General features: G+C 38.4%; 1 protein-coding gene and 1 pseudogene across 9 annotated transcripts in view; one reads left to right on the top strand and one right to left on the bottom strand.

Moving 5' to 3' along the window:
• Positions 1–20,611, top strand: part of Bicd1 (BICD cargo adaptor 1) — a 207,635-nt gene that overhangs the window by 99,611 nt on the left and 87,413 nt on the right. For all 9 annotated transcript variants that reach the window (XR_003848492.1, XM_029560467.1, XM_008827061.3 and 6 more), the window contains exon 2: positions 14,253–14,465. Coding sequence is in view for 8 of the 9 variants with exons in the window: in XM_029560467.1 (XP_029416327.1) it covers positions 14,253–14,465 (213 nt within the window). In the remaining variant the exon portion in view is untranslated. The remainder of the gene's footprint in view (positions 1–14,252; positions 14,466–20,611) is intronic.
• Positions 131–1,109, bottom strand: LOC103729059 (annotated as a pseudogene).

The following is a 20,611-nucleotide window of genomic DNA, read 5'->3' on the forward strand; positions in this document are numbered from 1 at the left end:
AAATACAGTCCTGGAGGTTTTTGCCCTTACACCGCTGTGCTTGGCTAGTTCACAAATCTGCTGTAACCTGTAGCTTCCCTATCACTTCTCTGGCTCTCCTCTCCTGCTAAGCTTTGTTTCCTGATGGTAACTAGAACCGTCTGCCACTGCCGTAGCTACCACTGCTGCTGGAACTACCATAGCCACCTTGGTTTCATGGTTTAGCAAAGTATTGGCCTCCACCACCATAAGGGCCAGAGCTTCTGCCTCCAAAGTTTCCACCCTTCATAGGTACAAAATTTGAAGACTGATGATTGTAACTGCCAAAATCATTCTAGCTTCCACCACCTCCAAAGTTGCTTCCATCATTACCAAATCCATTATAGCCATCTCCACTGCCACCATATCCACCACCACCATGGCTGCCACCAAAGCCACCATGGCCACTGAAGTTTCTTCCATGGCCAAAATTGTCATTGCCACCAAAACCACCTCCGTGACCACCACCAAAGTTTCCAGAACCACTTCAACTTCTTTGGCTAGATGAAACACTAGCCATCTCTTGCTTTGACAAGGCTTTTCTTATGTCACAGTTGTGACCATTAACAGTATGGTATTTCAGAATGACAATCTTGTCCACAGAATCATTGTCATCAAAGGTGACAAAAGCAAAACCCAGCCTTTTTCCACTGCCCCTGTCAGTCATGATTTCAATCACTTCAATTTTCCCATACTGTTCAAAATAATCTCATAGGTGATGTTCTTCAGTGTCTTCTTTAATTCCACCAACAAAGATCTTTTTCACAGTTAAGTGGGCACCTGGTCTTTGAGAATCTTCTCATCACACTGCTCTCTTTGGTTCCACAACTATTCTGTCTACTTTGTGTGGCCTTGTATTCAAAGCTGTATCTACCTCCTCCATGGTGGCGTAAGTGAAAAACCCAAAGCCCCTGGAATGCTTTGGTGTTTGGATCTCTCATGACGCAATTGGTGAGTGTTTCCATTGCTCAAAATGGTTCCTCCAATGCTCAAATGGTTCCTCCAACGCTCATTGGTTGTTTCAAAGCTCAGTCCTCCAATGAAGAGCTTCCGCAACTGTCAGGCTCCTTAGGAGACTCAGACTTAGACATGACGACAGGAGATGAGAGCCTTCAGTGATGCTTCCTTGGCCGGGTCAACAGGCAGAAAAAAAGGCATAAACTGTTGATGGAAGCCCAAGAATATACAAATATGTGGCTTAATGAAATATCAAGAATGATTCATAACTTAAAAAGCAAATTAACTGAAGAGATAGAAATAGTGATGAAAACACAAATGGAAATGAACATAGGACTGAAAAACTCAATAAACCAATTAGAAACAACAGGAGAAAGTCTCATAAGTGGAATGAATGAAATGGAAAATGGAATATCAAGACTGATATTCCATTCAACTGAAGTTGAAGATCTGGATTCCTTAAGCAAAGACTATGCAAAATTCAAAAAAGCACAGGAATGGAATACTCAGGAAATGTGGGACAACATGAAATGACCAAATGTATGTATTATAGGCATACAGGAAGGAGAAGAAACTCAAACCAATGGCATCAAACAGATCTTCAATAGGATTATAGAAGAAAACTTCCCTAAATTAAGGAAAGATACACCTATAGAGATTCAAGAAGCACAGAGAACACCATTAAGACATGATCAGAACAGAAAGTCCCAAGGACAAATCATAGTAAAAACATTAACTGTACAGAACAAAGAGAGGTACTGAAAACTGCTAGAGAAAAACAACACGTTACATATAAAGGAAAGCCCATCAGAATTACAGCTGACTTTTAATGCAAACTATGAAATCCAGAAGAGCTTGAACAAAGTATTCCTGGTTCTAAAGAACCATGGATGTGAACCCTGAATACTTTATCCAGCAAAACTATCTATCAGTGTCAAAGGGGAACAGAAAATTTTCCATGACACAAATAGGCTGAAAGAATTCTTACCTTCCAAACCAGCACTACAGAGATGTCTTGAAGCAATACAAAGGACTGAAGAAAGGAATGAGCATGCCCAAGAGACTACAGAAAGAAAATAAAGGTATAACAATGGAAACACAAAAGAGGGCCACAGACACAAAGAAATTAAAATGACAGTATACAATACACACCTTTCAATAATAACACTAAATATCAATGGCCTCAAATCCCCTGTCAAAGACACAGGCTGATGCAATGGATCAAGAAAAAAAACCCATCTTTCTGTTGTCTGCAAGAAACTCAGCTCACCTTCAAGGATAGACACATCTTAGAGTGAAAGGATAGGAAAAAATATTCCAAGCAAATGGCCCTAAGAAGCTTGCAGGTGTCACAATTTTAATATTTGACAAAACAGACTTCAAATTAAAACTCATCAGAAGAGATAGGAGGGCTACTTCATTCTAATCAAAGGAACAATTGACCAAGAAGATATTACAATCATGAACATTTATGTACCAAACTCTGGAACACTCAATTTCATAAAATCAGTAGTCCAGTACTATAAAACAGAGATTGACGCCAACTTAGTGATAGTGGGTGACTTTAATACCCCACTTTCTTCAATAGACAGGTCAACTGGACAAAGAATAAACAAAGAGACATCTGAATTAAATGACATACTACATGAAATGGACCTGACAGGTACATACAGAGTATTCTATCCAACCACCAAAGAATACACTTTCTACTTTATGTTTTTTAAAAAATTGAATAATTCCATGCCTTCTATCAGACCACAGTGCAATAAAGCTTATAATCAAACAGTGAAAGAAGCTCTATTAAATACATGAACTCATGGAGATTAAACAACACGTTCCTGAATCATGAATGGGTCAAAGAAGAAATTAAGAAAGAAATAAAAGTATCCCTGGAACAAAATGAAAATAAGAACACAACACAACAAAACCTCTGGGACACCCTAAAAGCAGTCCTAAGAGGGAAGTTTATAGCTCTCAGTGCCTACATTAAAATATCAAAAAGAGCACATGTAAATGACTTGACAGTACAACTCAAGACTCCGGAAAGTCAAGAACAAACCAACCCCAAATCTAGTAGATGAGAAGAAATAACAAAAATCACAACAGAAATTAATGAAATAGAAACAAAGAAAAAATATGAAAAAAAAATCAATGAATCTAAGAGCTGGTTCTTTGAAAGGTTAAATAAGATAGACAGACCCTTAGCCCAGTTAACCAGAAGAAAGAAAGAGCAAATCCAAATCAACAAAATCAGATATGAAAGGGGAAACATCACAACAGACACCAAAACAACAACAAACAAAAACAAAACAAAAAACCCTAAAACAAGCCCAAACATTGTAAGGGAATACTTTAAAAATTTATACTCCCATTAAAATAGAAAACCTGAAAGAAATGGATGAATTTCTAAAATCATGGCCACCACCAAAGTTAAACCAAGAGGAGAGCAACAGCCTAAAAAGACCCATAACAAATAAGGAAATTGAAACAGTAATACAAAACCTCCTGACTAAAAAGAGCCCAGGCCTGGATGGATTCACAGCAGAATTCTACCAGACATTCTAAGAAATCTACAACCAGTATTGCTTAAATTATTTAAAAAGATAGAAACAGAGGGATAACTCCCAAACTCCTTCTATGAAGCCAGTATCACCCTAATAGCAAAACAGGTAAAAATACAACAAAAAAAGAAAGCTACAAACCCACATCCTTAATGAACATAAATGCAAAGATATTCAACAAAATATTTGCAAACGACATATAGACACACATCAAAAAGATCATCCATCACGATCAAGTCAGCTTTATTCCAGAGATGCAGGGATGGTTCAACACATATAAGTCAATAAATGTAATAAAACATACAAATGGACTTAAAGACAAAAACCACATGGTCATTTCAATAGATGCAGAAAAGGCATTTGACAAAATCCAACATGCATTCATGTTAAAAGTCATAGAAGAAGTTGGTCTGGAAGGAATATACCTCAACATAATTAAAGCTATATACAACAAACTCATAGCCAACATCATCCTAAATGGAGAAAAACTGGAATCATTCCCATTAAAATCAGGAACAAGACAAGGCTGTCCACTATCTCCACTTCTCTTTAACATAGTGCTTGAAACTCTTGCTAGAGCAATAAGACAGGAGAAGGAAATTAAAGGAGTACCAAGAAGAGGTCAAATTTCCCCTATTTACAGATGATATGATATACATAAGAGATCCCCAAAATTCCACTAGAAAACTGCTAGAATTGATTAATACTTTCAATAAAGTAACAGGATACAAAAGCAACTTACAAAAATCAGTAGCCTTTCTATATACCAATAAGAAGCAATCAGAAAAAGCACTCGAGGAAACCCTCCCATTCTCAATAGCCTGAAAAAAATAAAATATTTAGGAATAAATCTAACCAAAGACATTAAAGATCTCTACAATGAAAATTTCAAAACTCTAAAGATAGAGATAGAGGAAGAAACTAAGAGATGGAAAGACCTACCATGCTCATGGATTGGTAGAATCAATACTGTGAAAATGACTGTCTTATCAAAAGCTATTTATAGATTCAGTGCAATCCCAATCAAAATACCCATGACATTCTTCACAGAGCTTGACAGAATCATCCTAAAATTTATATGGAACCACAAAAGATACTGGATAGCCAAAACAATCTCGGGCAAAAAGAATAATGTTGGGGGTGGGGGAAATCACCATATCAGATCTCAGATTATATTACATAGCTATAGTCATAAAAACAGTATGGTACTGGCACAAAACTAGACACGTGGATCAATAGAACACAATAGAAGACCCAAACATGAGTTCATATAATTTTAGCCACCTGATATTTGACAAAGGTTGTAAGAACACACAATGGAGGAAAGATAGCATCTTCAACAAATGGTGCTGGCAAAACTGGATCTCCACCTGCAGAAAAATGAAACTTGAGCTTTATCTTTCACCCTGAATAAAAGTCAACTCCAAAGCTGGGCGTGGTGGTGCATGCCTTTGATCCCAGCTCTGGGGAGGCAGAGGCAGGCAGAGCTCTGTGAGTTCAAGGCCAGCCTGGTCTGCATAGCGAGTTCCAGGCCAGCTGGGGCTAAAGGGAGACCCTGTTTCAGAACCCCCCCCAAGAAAAGTCAACTCCAAATGGATCAAAGACCTCAATATAAAATGTGAAAATCGGAAACTGCTAGAATACATAGGCAGTACCCTCCAAGATTTTGTGGGGATCACCATATCCCAACCTAGGAAAGTACTTTCTAAATCAGACATGAGCTGCTCAGGCACTAAGGTCAACAATCAGTAAGTGGGACCTCATTAAATTACAAAGTTTCTGTACAGCAAAAGAAACAACTAAGGAAAGGAAGAGGAAACCCACTGAGTGGGAGAAAATCTTCGCCTACACATCTGACAGAAGAAATAAGAAAATAAATAACCCAATAAAAATATGGGTGATAGAACTATATAGAGAGTTCTCAAATGAAGAAATAAAAATGGCTAAGAAGTACCTTAACAAGTGCTCAACATCCTTAGTAATTAGAGAAATTCAGATAAAACCACTTTAAGATTCCATCTTACCACAGTCAGACTGGCAAAGATCAAGAGAATGAAAGACTGCAAATGTTGGAGAGGATGTGGAGAAAGAGGAACGCTCACTGCTTGTGGGAATGGAAACTCATGCAACCCCTATGGAAAGCAGCGTGGAAAACCCTCAAAAAACTAAAAATGAACCTACCATATGATCCAGTGATACCACTCCTTGGCATATACCCAAAGGACTCATCATACTGTAGAGATACTTGAACATCCATGTTTGTTGTTCTCCACAATAGTTAAGAAATGTAAACAACTTAAATGTCCCTCAACTGATGAATGGTTAATGAAAATGTGGTACATCTACTCAATGAAGTTCTACTCAGCAGTAAGAAAAGATGAAATTATGAAATTTGCAGGTAAATGGATGGAGCTAGAGAGTGTTAGACTAAGTGAAGTAACACAAATGCAGAAAAGCAAGTGACATATGTTTTCCCTCATTTGCCGATTGTAGCACCAATCCCTTGTATGTGAGTATATAAATTCTGATGTAACACCAGGAGCCAGGTAAAGGCAAAGGATACAGGCAGGTAAAGGAAAAGAAACAACCTGAAAAGGGGAAAAGTAGGGAACAGATGTTACCTGGGGGAGGTGGAAAAAGTGGGAGTAATCAGCAGGGAGGAGAGGAGGGAGGGACATGCAAGAGACCATGGTGTGGGGGAGGGAGGGAAGTCAGGATAGAAAAGATGGCAGGAGTTGGGAGGTATTGGGGGGAGGCTGGGGATTATGGGGGAACTGTGATTAGGGAGGGAGGCAGGGAGGAGGGAAGTGGACGGGAGAAAAAGAATGGAGATGGGTGAATCTCGGGGGCAGGAAACGTAGAGGGAAAAGTGATGCCCTAGAAATCCTATGAGAAATGCACACAGGGTGTCTGAACATTAATGCATATGTATACCTGGGAGCTGCTTGGCAGGGAACACAGTGCCAGACAGAAGAGACCTCCCTTAGAGTGACAAGCATGCCATACAGCACTCATCAAAGAAGCTTCTTTTTGCAGTTGATGAAGGCTACTGCTCAGGCACAGAGAACATATGCCTGGGAGATGCCCAGAACTTGGTGGCTTATCTGCAGTAGAATCTCTACAACTAAGGCTAATGGAACACAGTGAAATAAGGGGTAAAGAGAGGACTAATGCACCCCTCAACACTCACCAATGAGGCTTCCACATACATCAGAGTGCAACGCACACAGAAGGCCACAACTGGCCAAATTTCAGAGAATAAGAGACTATAGAGAGCATGATGGGACTCCTATATGGACCCTCACCCACTCATGGCTCAGGACCATTGAGAAAGAGGAGGTGGAAAGATTGTAAGAGTCAGGGCTGGTTCATGAACATAGGGAGGTGGAGGCTTCCAGGCCACTGGAGGCTTACTCATGTGAGCCTGTGGCAAGTGGTGGTGTTGAGTGTGGGACCCATGTCAGCTCTATTAAACAAGGGCCCAAAGGGGAGGTGAGAAGTAGATGGTGGGCTAGCACTAGATTGAGAACCATTTAAGACTGATTGCTGCTGGGTGAGGGAGATTATGATTTACATACGATCACTGGATGGGCTGATTAGACTCCAGTGGACGCATTTACACTGAAGGACATTTGGTTACAAACACCTGAATGAATAGGACTCAGCATGTATCGCAGAGTGCGATGGGGGGATAGAGGGAAGCACGGATGGGGAGGGGGTCTAGATTTGAGTGGGAAATGTATGAAATTTAAAAAGCTCAATAAAATACTTTGACTAGAAGCTTACAAAAATGGAAACTGGATAGCAAAAATATGAAAACATAAGATTGGAAACCAGGGAAACACAAATTAAAATTTCCAAATGGTACTATTTTACATGATATGGCACACACTTTAGTCTACATATCATCAGTATGGATGTGTTCCAAGAGGGACTCAGGATCTGCTGGTAGTTGTGTGAATTACAACACTTTGAAGAACTCTGCAACCCTGTCAAGAAAACGGACACTGAGTGTCAGCTACAATGCGGCTGTGTAGCTCTAGCCCATACTGCAGAGCAGATTTCCCAGTGCCATGTGTTCAGATCTCAAAGAAATTCACCCAGGCTTCCCCCATCTGTGGTGCTCTGATTGTGAGCCAGTGTCATGGGAACATAGTGACAAGTGATATCTGTTGAACACTATATGGACTACTAGTTTGAGATAGATCAGCATAATTTCAAAGTTAAACTGTGCTGCATTCCTTTCTAGTATGCAAAACTGGGTTTCAGTGGTTACTATAATAAAAGCAGAGAATCAAAATGGAACCAGGGTAGTAGGGCCAATCTTATTCCAAGGCTTGAGAAATTGTACAGTGCCTGAGTGCACACACTTTCCTATTAGGTAAGTCATTGTGGTTATTTAAGAATGAAATAAAAATACTACTTTTAGACTGGTAAAATGGCTACATGGGTAACAACCTAAGTTTGATCCGAAGACCCTACAGGGGAAGGAGGGAACTAACTCCCAAAACTGACCTCTGTACTCCCACCATGGTATGTACATGTACACACACACACACACACACACACACACACACACACAATATTTTTTTCATTTTTTAAATTGAGTTTTTGCAAATTTCATATAATATTTAGATCCCTTCCCATTTCTATACCTCCCCCACCAAATTTAACATTTATATTAAGGCCTATAAAGTTAGGTTCATGTCTCCAAAAGCCCTTCAGTGTGGGTTTATTCACTGCAGCCTGGTCAACCTACCAAAGAGTCTTAAACGAGACTGAATCTCCCATTCCCAGCAACCATCAGTTGCCAATAATTCCTCAGGTAGGGTTGGGACTTTTTATCCACTTTCCTACATCTGTGCTGGGATTTTATTTGCCTTGAGCTTACGTGAGCCTTGTGCATGCTGTTACCATTGCTGTCAGGACATATGAGCAACTGACCAGCTGTTCGGAAAACTCTGTCCTTATGGTTATCTACCTCTTCTGGCACTTATAATCTTTCCACCCCCTCTTCTACAATGAGCCTGAACCTGGAGAGGCAGAAGTTTGATATAGCTATTCTATTCAGAATTACATCTATTCAGAATTCTATTCAGAATTAACATCTATTCAGAATATAGCTATTCTATTCAGAAACAGTCTGCAGCCTCTTATTCTCTGTATGTTGGCCAGCTGTGGTTCTCTGTGTTAATCACCATCTGCTGTATAATACTTCTCTCCTGAGAGTTGAAAGATGTATTAATCTGTGGGTATAACAATAAGTCATTGGAAATCAGTTTAATACTATATCTATTTAGAAGAATAATTGTATTAGGCTTTTCCCCCTGGCCTGTGGGCTGCCTAGGCTTAGGTTCCTAGTCCTAATGTCAATGTCATGTATGGACTCTATCCTATGAAGCAAACTTTTAATCCAATTAGAAGTAGTTGGCTACTCCTATAATATTTGTGCTACTATTGCTTCCTGGGAGGGGAGGTAGAATGCAGTGATATAAAGGGGGAAAGGGAGGGTAGGACAGAGGAGCGAGTATGAGGATGGATAATGGACACTACAAGTCTTTAGAAAATGCCATGTGGAAACCTGCCACTATAGAAGCTACTTAAAATACATTTTGCTGGATAGCTTTAGTGTCAACTTGGCACACCTGGGTTGAGGGAGCCTCAATTGGGGAATTTCCTCCATTGGACTGGCCTGTGGTCATGTCTGTGGGGCATCTTCTTGATTTTTCAGTGACGTGTGAGGGCCCAGCCCACTGTGGGTGGTGCCACCCCTGCGCAGGTGGGCCTGTGTTGCATAAGAAAGCAGGCTGAGCAGGGGCCAGGGGAGCAAGCCAGTAAGCAGTGTTCCTCCATGGCCTGTGCTCTAGCTCCTGCCTCCAGCTTCCTGCCCTGAGTTCCTACCTTGGGCTCCCTGATGAACTGTGACTTGGGAGATGTAAGCTGAATAAACCCTTTCCTCCCAAGTCGGTATTGGTCAGAGTGTTTTGTCACAGCTATGGAGAAACAAACTAGGACATACATTATAAAGAGATTAAAGGGAGTTCCCTTATTGGGGGTGGGGGGGCTGGGGATTGGTTGCAGATCTTGTACATGGTAAATACATGGGCTGAACTATGTCCTCAGGCCTATGGCTTTGTTTTTAGAAAGGATCCTAGGTGTTTTTAACAGGCCTACTAAGGCCAAGAAGTACTGCCAGAGAAACTATTGCACATGTGGCTTGGGAAGATGCTACTTGTTTCTGGGACTGCGCTGGCTTGCAAATTATTTCTTGCAAGTTTGAATCAAGATAAGTACAGTTTGGGGCTGGGGAGATGGCTCAGTGGTTAAGCACTCTGGCTGTTCTTGCAGAGGATGGGGTTTGATTCCCAACACCCACATGGCACCTAACAACTGTTGGTAACTCCAGTTCCAGGGGATTTAACATCTTCTGGCCTCTGTGGGCATTGTATGCATGTGGCACACCTACATACATGCAGACAAACATTCATATGCATAAAATAACAACAGCAACAAAATAAGTACAGTTTTTATCAGTCATACTTTCAATGACTAATAGGACACTTTTGGTAATTTTTTTCTGATTAAGCTTCAATAGAGTAATAAACAGTTTGTATCTTGTTATTTTTCTTATCTTACCTATTTCTAGTAATTTGCTGTATAGCTTTATTGTATTACAGTTGATATGTAGACTGATGGTTAAAGCATATAAACTGATAAACTGTGACCTACCTGAGAACTCATTACCACAATTAAGATGATGGATATATCCATCACACCCCCAAAATAATCTTTGTAATGCTTCCCTTTTGTCCCTCCACATCTCTTCACAATCTCTCACTTTGCCTCCTCTCTACACCAAGAGTTCATTTGCTTCTGTCACTATAGATTAGATTGGATTCTCTGGAGTTTCTTGTACAATGTATTCTTGTCTTGTCTGACTTCTTTTGCTTAGCATAATTATTTTGTGAATAACTCAGTATAACTCCAGCTTCAGAGGATTCAACACCTTCATCTGGCCTCTGTGGGTACCCGAACACATGTGGCGTGCGTGCACGCGGCGCGCGCGCGCGCGCACACACACACACACACACACACACAAATAAATTTTTAAAATCATCAAATTATGTTCTGCTCCTAATCATTGTCAGATAACCCTTGCAATATCTGACATTTTCTTAGCCTTCAGAGTTACAGTTTAACACATGAGAAACTGAGTTTCACAGATTGATTCCAGATTCATCTTTTCATAAGCCAGAACACTATGGTATAACTTAAAAAGCTTTTAAATATAAGAAAATCATGTCAGATCATAAAACCATAGTCCTCTCATTGAATATGGTATCTCATTGGTGTTTATGTCTATGTCTTCTTCAGTAACTTGGTATGCCAAGACATTATCAGATCAGATCTGCCAACTCCTTTAGGGAAGATACTAAATTTATTGATTATTAATTTTTTATTTCAAAACAACTTTATACCACATAGATTTTCATGTACCCTTTACACAGCTTTCCCAAAGAGTCACCTTATATAATCACAGTACAATTATGGAATTCAAAACTTGTCGTGTGCAAAACTGTTACTCATTCTCAAGAACTTGATACACTTTACTGATATTCTACCAGTGCCATTTTCCCCCAGGTTCAGAAGCCAATCCAGAATTCCACTTAGCACTTAATTGTCATGTCTTCTTGGTCATACTTAGTCTAGGGGAGTCTCTCTCTATTTTCTATAAATTTCATACTTAGAGTTCTGGATAATTTTGCAAAATGTTCCTTTGATCTTTTAGAACTGGCTTCTGCACTTTGGGTGAGAATACCTATGAAATGCCTACATCTCATTGCTGATGATATTTTTTGTAGGACATTTTGGTTACTTAGATAAGGTGGTTTCCCAGGTTTCTTCACCATAAAGTTACTGTTCTTACCATTGAAATTAATGAGTATTTGAAGAGGAGATACTTCAAAATTGTGCAAATACCCTGGTTCTTCTCATACTTTCCCCACAAATTTTAGGGAGTATGGATTTTTTTCTGCTGTAATTATTACTTGGTTTGCATAAATACTGAAATTATTTATTGGTATCATTCCTTCTATATTACTAGACCTCTATTATAAGGAAGAGTATTAGGACAAATATTGCTTTCTAAAAGTATTCAGGTTGAGTCTTTTCTTTCCTAACCCTTTCTATGTGGCTGTGTTGTTCACTTGTAGGATGGCTAGGTTCATTTGTTACTGTTTGTAGTGCACATGGGTTGATCTTGAATATTATTTATTTGGAGGTAAATGTGAGACATCACTGTAGTTCTAAGTCAGAAAACATGAAAAAGCATATTCTGCATGTTTCTTATTTGTAGATTTTGATATCTTTTTGTAGTTTGGGGCATTTTGAATGCTGTTTGGTGATTTTATCTCTTAAGGATATTATTCATAATTGGCTTGGCTAATGTACTAAAAAGTTAATGCAATTATTTTCTTTCTTAGAAAGTAATTGTGGATTTTTTTCTAGAAAGAGAATAACATCAGGAACTCTTCTTAGTGTACATTTATTCAGCAATAATAATACATTTTAGAATTATAATATACAAAAGAAAAAAAGAAAATTTTCATTGTTTTCAAATTCCTGGCCCGATAACTCATGAGGTTTAGGGACAAATCAGTATTATCAGGAGTTCTCAGAAATTTCAAAATTATGATTATATTAAATATCCTTCTAACAATCTTCACACTATATTATTTGAATAGCCAAACTTCTTATTTAAAAAATAAAATACATGGGGCTAGAGAGCTGGGTCAGTTGTTAAGAGTGCTTGCTCTTCTTCCAGAAGACCTGAGTTTGGTTTTCAGCACTCATATCAGGTGAGGTGGCTCATAATCACCTATAACTCCAGCTCTAAGGGATTGAATACCATCTTCTGGACCTGTGAGTGCTGCACTGACATGCATATACCCACTAACACACACACACACACACACACACACACACATAAATGAATAAATGAATAAATAAATAAAAATTTAAAAATACTAAAAAAAGAATAAGAACAAAATACACTGTTAGTAGTACTTACAAAGAACCGCAGTGCACAGAAATACCCAAACAATAAAAAAACATAATTAAAAATTCAATACTTCCAATAAGGTAACATCCCCTCATGGAATCACATGTAGACACTGCCCATTTAAGGACTTATTTCATATTGAAAACGTGTTATAGCTCGAGAAAACATTCAAAGGACTTACATGCAGTAGACCTGTCATCTATGAACTCATTAGTCTGCATTTTTAAGTCAATTCCATTGCTTTGCTGTAGTGAATAGAACAGCAATGAACACTGGGGAACAAATATTTCTATGCTAGGGTATGGAGTTCTCTGGGTAAATGCCCAGGAGTGAAATAGCTGGGTCATATTGTATTTCTATTTTAATTTTTTGAGGAGATTCCAAACTGATTTCCATAATGGCTGTATTACTTTGCAGCCCTAAGTCCTACCAGCAGTGAATAAGTGTTCCTCTTTCTCCATATGCTAACATTTGTTATCAGATTTTCTTTCTTTCTTTCTTTCTTTCTTTCTTTCTTTCTTTCTTTCTTTCTTTCTTCTCTCTCTCTCTCTCTCTCTCTCTCTCTCTCTCTCTCTCTCTCCTCTCTCTCTCTCTGGTCTTTTTGAGACAGGGTCCCAACTGGCCTTAACTTGCTAATGTAGACCAGGCTGGCCTTGAACTCACAGAGATCCGCCTGCCTCTGCCTCCTGAGTGCTGAACTTAGAGGCACGTGCCTCACCCCCGGGTAGATTTCTTGATGATAGCCATTCTGACTGGGGTGAAGTGATATCTCAAAGCCTGATGACTAGGGATGTTGAACACTTTTTTTTGTGTGTGTGACAGGCTCTTATTATGTAGCTCTGGCTGGCCTGGAACATACTATGTAGATGAGCCTGGCTTTGAACTCACAGAGATCTGCCTGTCTCTGTCTCCTGAGTGCTGGGATTAAAGGTGTGCACCACTATGCCTAGCAAATGTTGAACACCTGAAAAAAATTTATTTATTTTTGTTTTATGAGTGTTTTGCCTGCATGTATGTAAGTGCACCCATGTTGTGCAATGTCTATTGAGGCCAGAAGAGAGTGTCAGATCCTCTGGAACTGTAGTTATGGATAGATGTTAGCCACATGTGGGTCCTGGGAACCAGATCCAGGTCCTCTGCAAGAGCAGCCAGAACTCTTAACTGCTGAGCAGCCATTCCTTCCCCTTTAAATTTTTTTGAACACTTAAAAAAGGTTATTGGTCACTTGTGTTTGTTTTTGTTTTGGAAAACTGTCTATTCAATTCATTACCCCATTTATTGATTGGCAGTTTTCTTTAACTAGTGCATTTTGGAAAGATATTAAAAGTTAAAAATTATATTACATTTAAAAAATTTTCCCTTATAATTGTATTTGAAGGGGCTGAAGGTGTAGCTTAGGGATAGAATATGTGCTTAGCCTGAGTGAGGACCTGTGTTCAGTCTCAAACTTCAGACTTGGATTTGAGTTATTTCAAACATTAGAACTGATAGACTCACAAATAATGTGAGGTATAGTTATTATTTTAGTTTTTCATCTGGAGGTATTTCAGAGTAGCTTTTCCTACACACAAAGCCAAATAAAACATTTGCCCAAGTCTGGTCAATAGTTGGTGGTGTTTCATTGTGTACTCTTTCTCTTTCCAAATTCTCTTCAGGCATTTGGGCAGTCCTTCTCCATCCATCGTAAAGTGGCTGAGGATGGAGAGACACGGGAAGAAACACTTCTGCAGGAATCTGCATCAAAGGAAGCTTACTATCTGGGCAAGATCTTGGAGATGCAGAATGAACTGAAGCAGAGCCGGGCTGTAGTCACGAATGTCCAGGCAGAAAATGAGAGGCTCACAGCTGTTGTACAGGATCTGAAGGAGGTAAACAAGCCAAATGCTCTGCAAGACTTGTCTTTCAGGACCTAATTGTCTCTAGAAATCCCCTCACAGACAGAGATGTGCTTCACTAATCCTCCTAGGTGTTTTTAATGTAGTTAGCAATCAAAATTAGCTATCACAGCTAAGAATAAACAAAGTTTGTCAAATCCTTAGTTTGATGGATGCTGTGTAAATGTAATAATTTAATTAATGTAAACATACTTAGTAGAAGGGATAATCTCTTGTTTCCACAGCATTGTTGGTACTGGCAAAGGTATAGATATTTGTAAATCGTGTGTAAGATGTGGCTTTATATATATGCATGTGTGTGTGTAATTCCTGGGTTAAAAAAAATCTCATTTGTATAGGATAACTGAAAGACCATAGTTTGGGAGTCAGCCATTGTTGGGCTTGAATATCTTCTGTGCCACTTACCAACTGGGATTTTAGACAAGTTATGTTTCTTACCTTTGTTAGCCAGCTTTCCATTACTGTTTATATTTTAGTCTATGTGCTGCTAAAGTAAGCACAAGTAGCTTTTTTTTTTTTTTTCTTTTGTCTTTATTGAGACAGGGTCTCCTTGTAGCCCTAGCTGTCCTGGAACTCACTATGTAGACCAGGCTGGCCTCGAACTCACGAAGATCTGCCTGCCTCTGCCTCCCAAGTGCTGGGATTAAAGGCGTGTGCCACCACGCCCAGCACAAGTTGCTAACTTTTTAAGAGCCATATTGAGTCAGGTACCACTAGTATATTATGCTGTTTTACTGATGGGGTATGTGAATCAAAGAGAGGTTTAGTCATTTATCCAAAGTACATGGATCCTCAGTAAGAAGCCAGGGTCTGAACTCAGGTAAACTGGCTGTGATGTTCACATTGTTAGTTATAACAGGGTAATTGTCAAGAGCACACATTCCCACTAGTGAATGAAATTTCAAGGAAAATATATGGTGCTTTCGTACCTGTATTAGTTACTTTTCTCATTGCTTTGTAACATATCTCACAGAAGCATTTTAAGGAAAGAGGGAAGGATTTATTTTGGTTCACAGCTTGAGGGCGTAGTCCTTCATGGTGGGAAGGCAGAGAACATGAGGTGGCTGGTCACATTGCATCTGCAGTCAAGAAGCAGTCAGAGATGAATGCTGGCACTGAACTTGCAGCCTGGGGTCTCAGCTCATGGGATGGTGCCACCTACATTCAGGGTGGGTCTTCTCACCCCATTTAAACCTCTCTGGAAATGTGCTCACAGAGATAGTGAGACTTTTGTCTTCTAGGTTATTCCAAATCCTGTTAAGTTGGCAATGAAATTAACCATCATGGTTCCATAGCTGCTATTATGAGAATGTGTTTCCCTCAGAGTCATAGGTTGAAACATCAGTGTCTTAATATTAAGAGGTGGGACCTTTAGGAGATGGTGAAGTCCTGAGCACAGAGCCCTTAAGAATGGGATGGAAGGAGCTGGATAGTAGCTCCCTACTCTTCTGTCTCTTCTGCCATGTGAAGGCTGCATGTCTTCCCTCCAAAAGACATAGCAGGAAGACTCCATCTTGGAAGCAGAAAGCAGCCCTCACTTAAACACCAAACGTGCTGGTGTCTTCATTTTAGACTTCCAGCCTCCAGAATCATGAGAAATAAATTACCAAACTGTGGTATTTTGTTGTAACAGCATGAATAGGTTAAGATAATAGCTGTTTGTAACTTGTTAGAACATTATTAATGTTTTAGTAGGATATGACAGTGTTGTATTTTAAATGCTACCTTATCTATATGATTTTTATCACATTTGAAATTCCATTTTTTTCCTCAGTAGAATGTATGTTTCATAAGTTCTGTGACTCAACTTCCAGAAATCTGTTAATCAACAATTTTTCTGCCACAAGGACTCCATATCCATAAACTCACAGGGTGAGAAGGCACCTCAGTGGTGGTTTTATATGCATCTATATACATATATTGATATAGATATAAATACATTTATTTATTTATTTATTTATTTATTTATTTATTTATTTGAGACAGTCTCCCTGTAGTCCCAGCTGACCTGGAACCTTCTAAGTAGAACTTCTTGAATTTTACAGAGATTCACTTGCCTCTGCCTCTTGAGTACTAGGATTAAAGGCATGCACCACCACACCCAGTGTTAAGAGAGTATATTTTGTTAGTTATTTATTTTGGTATTTCTAGTTTCAGCACAGTGCTTGACAAAGAAACAGAGATTAGAAAATTTTTTGGTTGAGTTTTATTAAGCTAGGCTGAAAGAGCATGCTTTGGGAATGAGCCGTTCTTGGGTTTGAATATCTGCTGTGCCACTTACCAATGATGGGATTTTGGACAAGTTATATTTGTTACCTTTGTTAGTCAGCTTCCCATTGCTGTAATAAATACTTGAGATAATCATCTTGTAAAGAGAAAAGGTTTTTTTTGGGTCACAGTTGGAGATTTCTGTCCATGATCAAATGATCTCATTGCTTTTGGGTGAGGCAGTGCATCATGGCAGGAGATGTTATGGCATAACAAACCAGAACTTACTATGGTCTTTATACAAAATATTGGTACACATAAAAGAGCAGAAGAGGAAGGGGCTAAGGTCCCACTGTTCCCTTCAATGATAGGTCCTCAATAACTGGAAAATCTCTCACTAGACCTTACCTCCCAATAGTGCCAAGCTAAAGACGAAGGCTTTAACACACAGGCCTTTGAGGGATACTTATCTAAACCACTGCATTGCTGAAGCTTCCTTTCCTTCTTTCTAACATGGAGATGATAATACTGATGCACAGACCCCGTGTAAAATGCCAGGTACAATGAAGGTGTACAATTACTGCTCATTCCCTGTCTTCTGCCTCCCTTCCAAGGTTCCCGTGTTACTGCTTGGCAGTTCTAGTTTTGGTTAAATGAGAAATTGTTTCTACCAGCTGGCCATTTACCAGTCTCTGATTCCACAGAGAATTCCTTTAATTTTCTATTTGTATATATAATTTAGCTTATTGCTAACAATTTGAAATATTTAGACAAAACTGTCTTGTCTTCTCAGATAGAAAATATCTAGATCCATTAGAACTTCCCCAAGTGATGTGGCTTCAGGGTACCTTAGCACACTGGCCATCCTTTTCAGGCTGACCTGCAGCATGTCTTTAAGATGGGTTCCTGTTTTGGGGGACTAGAGAGATGGCTCTTGCAGAGGACCTGGGTTTAGTTCCCAGCACCCACATGGTGGTTAACAACTGTCTGTGACTACAGTTCAAGGGGATCTGACACCTTTTTCTGGTATTTATGGGCATTGTATGACATGGGTGCAGCTACACACATGCAGTCAATACACTTATGCACATAAAATAAAAATAATAAATTATTTTTAAAATGTGCTCTTGTTTTCTAATGACAGTACCACTATCTTTATCCTTGTTGGAAATCATTGAAAACGCAAACTATGTATTGAGTTTCTCTTTAAACATCCGTTTCAGTTCTAATCCTTTTGGATTTTTAATTTTTCATTCATTTATTCATTCAACATTTTTAGTGCCTGCAGTAAAGGCTATCTAGATGCCTTTGAAAATAAATAATCTCTCCTCTTTGGCTCTAATTTTTTCTTTTCGTGAATGTCACAAAAATGGAATCATGTGGTATGTACTTTTTGAGATTGGATCCTTTCTCCCATCATAATGCCTTTGAGATTCTTCTAAGTTATATATATCAACATTGAGGTCATTCCTTTTTACAGCTGGATGTTACTCCACCATATTGACATACTGCAGTTTTTTTTTAATTGATTTTTTTTCTCTCTCTCCAGATTTTGGTGGTTATAAATAGAACTATTGTATACACTTATGTAGATTTATGTTTTTGTGTGAGCATGCATGATGGTTAATCTCAATTGCAACATGATATCTAGAGTCATCACTTGGGAGATGTGCCTCTGGGCATGCCTGTGGGGGATTATCTTGATTAGTTTAATTGAAGTGGGAAGACCCATCCACTGTGGGTGGCATCATTCCCTGGGCTGAAATTCTGGACTGTGTAAAAGGGAAAAAGTGAGCTGAGTATAAGAATTCATCACTCTCTGTTTCCTGACTGTAATATTATGTGACCAGTTGCTTCAAGCTCCTGCTGCCTTGACTCTCCTGTCATGATGGACTGAACCTTGGAACTGTGAGCCAAAATAAACCTTTCCTTCCTTAAGTTCCTTTTGTCAGGGTATTTTGTCATAGCAACAGATAAAGAAACTAAGTCAGCATGTGCTTTCATGTCTCTAAGGTTGATTAATATTTAGGAGAGTGGGGTGTAGATCAGAGTGACTATGGCTCCATTTTACATTACTTTCAGCATTCTATAAGTGACTTTGTTTCTCTGCATCATTTTTACTGTGTGGTATTGTCAGTATTTTTTTCATCAGAACTACTCTAACCAGTAGTGATATAATGACCATTTTTATTTTAATTTTAACTTTCTTAATACATAATAATTTTGGACTTTTTTCTTGTGCCTATTTGCCTTTGATGTAGTCTATTTAGTGTCTATTTAAGACTTTTGCCTAGTTTTAATTTGATTGTTTCTTTTCTTAGGCAAATCTTGAAAATAACACTGTGAATATGGCAATATAATTTGATGACTGAAATTTAAAGCACCAGGGTTTTAGGGAGCATGCTTTGTAAGCAGCCATGAAACAAAAAGGGCTGTAGGAATTAAATAGCACTTCAGCAGGCTGCAGAGGAAACTGTCCCCAAAGGAGAGTCAGGTTTCCATTAGAGGCAGGTGAGGTGTGAGTTATACACATTTGTGAGATCTCCTGCTGTAATTTCATATGCTTATAGAGTCAGTGAATAACAATTGGTCATAAAATGCATTCATTATTGTAAGAAGCATACATATTTTATCCATGTAAAGACTGCAAATATTTTTCCATTATTTGGAAAGTTGGGTTATTATATTTGACAATGAGAAATATTATAACACCTTTTGAATAGTTTTCAAAATGATATCAGTTGATCTTTATTTTAAAATATCTTTAGGACTAGAGAAATAGCTCAGTAGTTAAGAATACTTGCTGTTCTTGCAGAGGACCCTGATTTGGTTCCTAGCACCCATATGGTGGTTAACAACCATTTGTAACTCCAGTTCTTGGGGATCTAGCCCCCTTTTCTGTCCTGGGGGCATTGTATCCATGTGGTACACTTACATACATGCTGGAAAAACATCATACACATAAAATACAAATAAATAAAAATTTTACACGCAAAAATCTTTAGTGGCAGGAGTAGTGGCATATGCCTTTAATTCTAGCACTTGGGATGCAGAAGCAGGCAGATCTTTGTTAGTTCAAGGCTAGCCTGGTTTACATGAGTTCCAGGCAAGCCAGGACTTCATATGAGACAAAATCTCAAAGCAAATCTATCTATCTATCTATCTATCTATCTATCTATCTATCTATCTATCATCTATCTATCATCTATCCTATCTATCTATCATCTATCTATCTATCATCTATCTATCATCTATCGATCTATCTATCTATCATCTATCTATCACCTATCATCTATCTATCATCTATCATCTTTCTAATGTACCTTTTCCATCTATCTATCTATCTATCTATCTATCTATCTATCTATCAATCATCTATCATCATCTCTATCTATGTATATATCTTTGTATCAATCCTATCTATCATCTATCATCTATCTGTCATCTCCTATCTCCTATCTATCTATTATCTATCTATCTATCTATCTATCTATCTATCATCTATCTATCTATCTTCTATCTGTCATCTATCTATCATCTATCTATCATCTATCTATTTATCCATCCATCTATCATCTTTCTAATCTCTTTTCTATCTATCTATCATCTATCTACCTATCTATTAATCATCTATTTATCATCATCTATCATCTGTCTCTCTATTATCTATCTATCTATCAATCATCTATTATCTATCTATCTAATCTATCATCTATCTATCAATCATCGATAGACATCATCTACCTATCACTATCTAACTATCATCTATCCTCTATCATCTATCTATCATCTATCTATCCATCTATCTATCTATCTATCCTATCATCTATTGTCTATCATCTATCTATCATCATCATCTATATCTATCTATCTATCATCTATCTCTATCTATCTATCTATCTATCTATCTA

This window comes from Nannospalax galili, unplaced genomic scaffold (genome assembly GCF_000622305.1).
Source record: "Nannospalax galili isolate Female #2095 unplaced genomic scaffold, S.galili_v1.0 scaffold710, whole genome shotgun sequence".
NCBI classification, from domain to species: domain Eukaryota; kingdom Metazoa; phylum Chordata; class Mammalia; order Rodentia; family Spalacidae; genus Nannospalax; species Nannospalax galili.